This window comes from Xenopus laevis, chromosome 3S, assembly GCF_017654675.1.
Source record: "Xenopus laevis strain J_2021 chromosome 3S, Xenopus_laevis_v10.1, whole genome shotgun sequence".
Lineage (NCBI taxonomy): Eukaryota > Metazoa > Chordata > Amphibia > Anura > Pipidae > Xenopus > Xenopus laevis.
Genome location: NC_054376.1, coordinates 98,685,728 through 98,689,721, shown reverse-complemented (window position 1 = coordinate 98,689,721; position 3,994 = coordinate 98,685,728). Strand labels below are relative to the sequence as shown.

The 3,994-nt window shown below is 36.6% G+C and overlaps 1 protein-coding gene across 1 annotated transcript in view; it reads left to right on the top strand.

The window, feature by feature from the left end:
- Positions 1-261: 261 nt before the first annotated feature.
- Positions 262-3,994, top strand: part of LOC108713213 (vesicular glutamate transporter 3) — a 38,028-nt gene continuing 34,295 nt past the window's right edge. The window contains exon 1 of the mRNA XM_018256071.2: positions 262-2,855. Within this exon, the coding sequence (XP_018111560.1) occupies positions 2,755-2,855 (101 nt within the window). The 5' untranslated portion in view covers positions 262-2,754. The remainder of the gene's footprint in view (positions 2,856-3,994) is intronic.

Sequence of the window (3,994 nt, the reverse complement as noted above, 5' to 3'; positions counted from 1 at the left end):
GCAACACATTGTGATCACACACAGTATGAAGATGGGATGAAAGGGGCAGGGTTCCACAGCAAAATATGAATCCTTCCTGTTTATGGCACAAAGTCGCTCGCTCTAGCTTCTGTTATATAAAGAAGTGAGACTCCTTAATGTTTTCTCTTTGTGAGATCTGCCTGTTTTTCCATGATGCAGACATACCATACTATATGAACACACGTACTTTAAGTGTAGACTATATAGAGCAACAGTTATGCTAAGTAGTTTGCAGTCAACCAGATGGCCTCTATAACCAGGATCAAACCATTATATATTTATTCCCTTCTCCTTCCTTATTATTCCTAATTACGTCTTGAGTTTGTGCTTCCTGAGATCATATTGCTAGCTCAGGTGTCAGCCAGTGGCAAGTACTTGACTAGTTTAGTTGAGCAGATTTCACTCATATTTATTTACAACGTGTGTTAAACTACCTACAATGGATGTACAGTCTCCTGCTAGCTATTCTCTACATGCCCCCCCTGATAATCAAATCTATTATAATCAAGGCAATCAACTGTAATTTTATTTCACACAATGCAGAACTTAAACTGCTCCCTAGGTAGCAAATAGCAGGGCTTATTTGCTAACACAAGAACAAAGCATAAAGTTATGTGCAATTTTGCTCATGCCCATCAGGAGCAAGTAACATTCATTTTTATATTTTAGTAGTTTCCAAGATATAAGTAGTGTTAGACTGCTAATAGACGACTTTGGGCTCAACTTGCACTTAATCAATGTATAACTAATAAATGGTCAGCACTCAGAACACCGTATATAAGGTGCATGTCAATTGTCAGCCTCTCCCGGCCAGACTTGAAGCACAAAATTCATGTAGACAGCACCATACAGTGAAATTAAAAAGCCTTTATTGTTGATTAATATTCTTAGACAGAAATACAGTGATGTTTCAGGCTTACAACAACCTTTCCTCAAGCTCAACTTGCACCTATGTGTACTACATCCAACCATTGTCTGGCACTTCTTCACCCGTTCAGCCTCGTTCGATGAATGCCGTGCAAATTGCAAAGGAATTCTGGGGAAAAGTTTAGCACTTTGCCCATAACACGTCTTTGATAAAATTAAATTTCTTTGTTTTGATGAAAATGCTTAATTGCAAGCACATTTATTTTTTTACCTTTTTGGTCCATTTCAGCTTATGTATAAAATGTTGCCATTTCTATATACATTGTCCCTAAGGGAGACTGAAAACTATGTTTATGGAAAAATGAGAATAATATTTTTCATGAGTAAAGTAGAAAAATGTTGCGGGGAGCAGGTAGCAGCTGAGCATTAAAGTCCCTTCTTTTGGGTATCCGTGAAATAAATGCTTAGCATAAGACCATGATGTATATCTTCATTATTACCTATAGAAATAATTATGGAATATAACAGTGGATGTGAAAAAGTGCGTCTATACTAATTATTGGCAATGTTTTCGAATTTTTAGGAATCTGCAGTGAACCTCGTGTAGGATTAGGGGAAGACGTCAGAGAAATGTATAAAAGGCAAGTTTAGCAGTGTAGCTGTTTCAGTAGCATATTGATTTTACAACGAATTATGGCCTTTGGATTGTAAACTTTTAGAAGCATGGTCCTTTAATCCCATTGTCTAATTTTGGAATTTTGTTATGACAAATCAATGTTTAACTTGCTGGTTCTGTATAACTAAATGATGATGATGATGATGATTAAATTTTTTTCCCCACAGATGAACAAGCATGGCTTATCTCACATTACCTGATTTTAGAAACGTCAATATTTGCTTGTAATCCTCCTACAACAACTGCATCATGCTCACCGGGCATGTTTGCGTTTTTCATTATTCCTTTGTATTATTATGAAGCTCAATAAACAGCTGCTTTTACTGTGACTTGTGTGCCTCCCCCAGCACCAAAAGAAATAAATAAATTAAAAAAAAAAGCTTAGTAATAATGCATGCGGCCAAGTGAATGCGTCATGGAGATGGGAAGAAGTCCTTAAATGTTTAATAAACTCGTTTCTTTGTCTAGAGCTTTGTATGGGATGCTATTAATAACCAAGCTGGTAGATACCCATCGTATCTGTTACTATAGCATCTCCACTTGTATCAGGGACGCGTGACAACCTAGGAGGGCTGTTATCAGGTTTCAAGATCCTGGAGCATTGATTGGGCAGAAAGTAATATTTTATGGTGTGCTTTCGTTTCATTAAAAATGTGCATTAATACCAGAGCCCTGCTGCTCTCCGTGAGCTAATTTTCATTCTCATGAGCATTATTGTATAGGATCTATGAGATAAGTTTTCCCAAGTCCGTTGTTGTTTTGAATGGCATCAGATAACATTGCCCTGGTTCTTGACTATGCCTGATGTGGGTATAAGGTTGATTAGCTAGCAGCACTGTGTGTGTGTGATGTGTGCAGCTGTCATCCATCCCTCCACAATAAGGATCACTAGAGGCAGAGCTCTTCATCAGCTTCACTGGATAGACACTTCCACTGACCTGATCACTGAATCTGGATCTCCTATACATTACCCTGGATAGCCTAAGTTCAGCATTTGAAGCTGCAACTAACAAACAAAAGCTGATTATTTAAAGGAGAATTTCAACAAGCAATGCACTTGGATATTACATTTCAGTAAGGAGCTCTGTGCAGGCGATGAGTGGACTATCTCCAAGTGGCACTCTTAGCTCTGTAAGGTGACGGTTAGAATGAATGGTTTGTAACGTTGGTACTGGCTATATACATTTACAATGCCTTTCCAAGCGCTCAGCTCATTCAAAGAAAAAATCTTCAGCCCCGGAAAAGAGGAAGTGAAGAACAACGTCGGGGACTCATTGGGGAACCTGCAAAGGTAATAGCTTTTATTAGACACTAATCTGCCAATCTCCCCATACATTTTGCTGTACCTTAATCGTTTGCTGTAGTTTGTTTTTGGTCTTCTTTGAATTGATTATCCCTAAATACAGTGCAGCTAAACATTACTATACAGTCATATTTTACTTATGCTGCTTGGCTTGATAAAATAAAGTTATTGGCGCTGAACATACAGGCACTTTAACAATATGTTTATAAATGAGTCACAAATAAAGTGGACACATTAACATAATTACATAGCTGACTGTGTCAAAAAGAGAGCCAATCAGATAATCAAAAGAGGCCAAGTAGTTAATCGTTGGTTCTCAGTTCATACTCAGGACAAACCCATATCTGCATCCCCCACTGTATCAGTTGGAAATTAGTTCCAGGCATCTACTACTAAACTTATATGAATCTAATATTAATCCAGATCCCACCCTCTTATTTCAGACGAAGAGCCTCTGTCCTTTTATTCATTATCGATTCGTAATCGTTAATTACTTTAAATACTGGGTAAAGTTTATCCTATCTCCACTCCTGCTTTTCCCCCTCTGTACTCTGTATACTGTATTAGGGTCTCCATTGTCTTGATTCTTGATTTATGAAATTATTTAAATATAGGGCTTATTAGTTATTGATGCACCTAATTTACAGTTTAGCAATAAAATTAAGTCACGATCAAAGTAATCTACAATTGAATGTATATTTGTCATTTTCCATAATCCGAAACATAAATTGCAAATCTATGAGAAAAGCATTAAAAGGCACCCTTAATGGTTTAGAAATATTAGAACATGAAATATTTATTTAGAATTTAAAGGCCATGTAATGAATTGGCTATAAGGAAGATTTGGTTAATAAATGCCTACTCTTATATTGTCATAGTGCAATAATCTTGATATGCTGAGAATGCTAGACAGCCACCTATTGCTCTCTCTTGCAATGTTGTCATTATGTTAGACATGCAGTAAAAGCAGAAAAAGCTGAAGAAACTCACAATACACATTTGCATGAGGATACAAGTTTTAGTGGAAATCAATCGGATGTATTTTCTGCAAATATCTCCAAAACAAACATGCAGTTTAGTATTTCTGATATGAAAAAATATAAAATAAACAAGTTATACTTGTTATA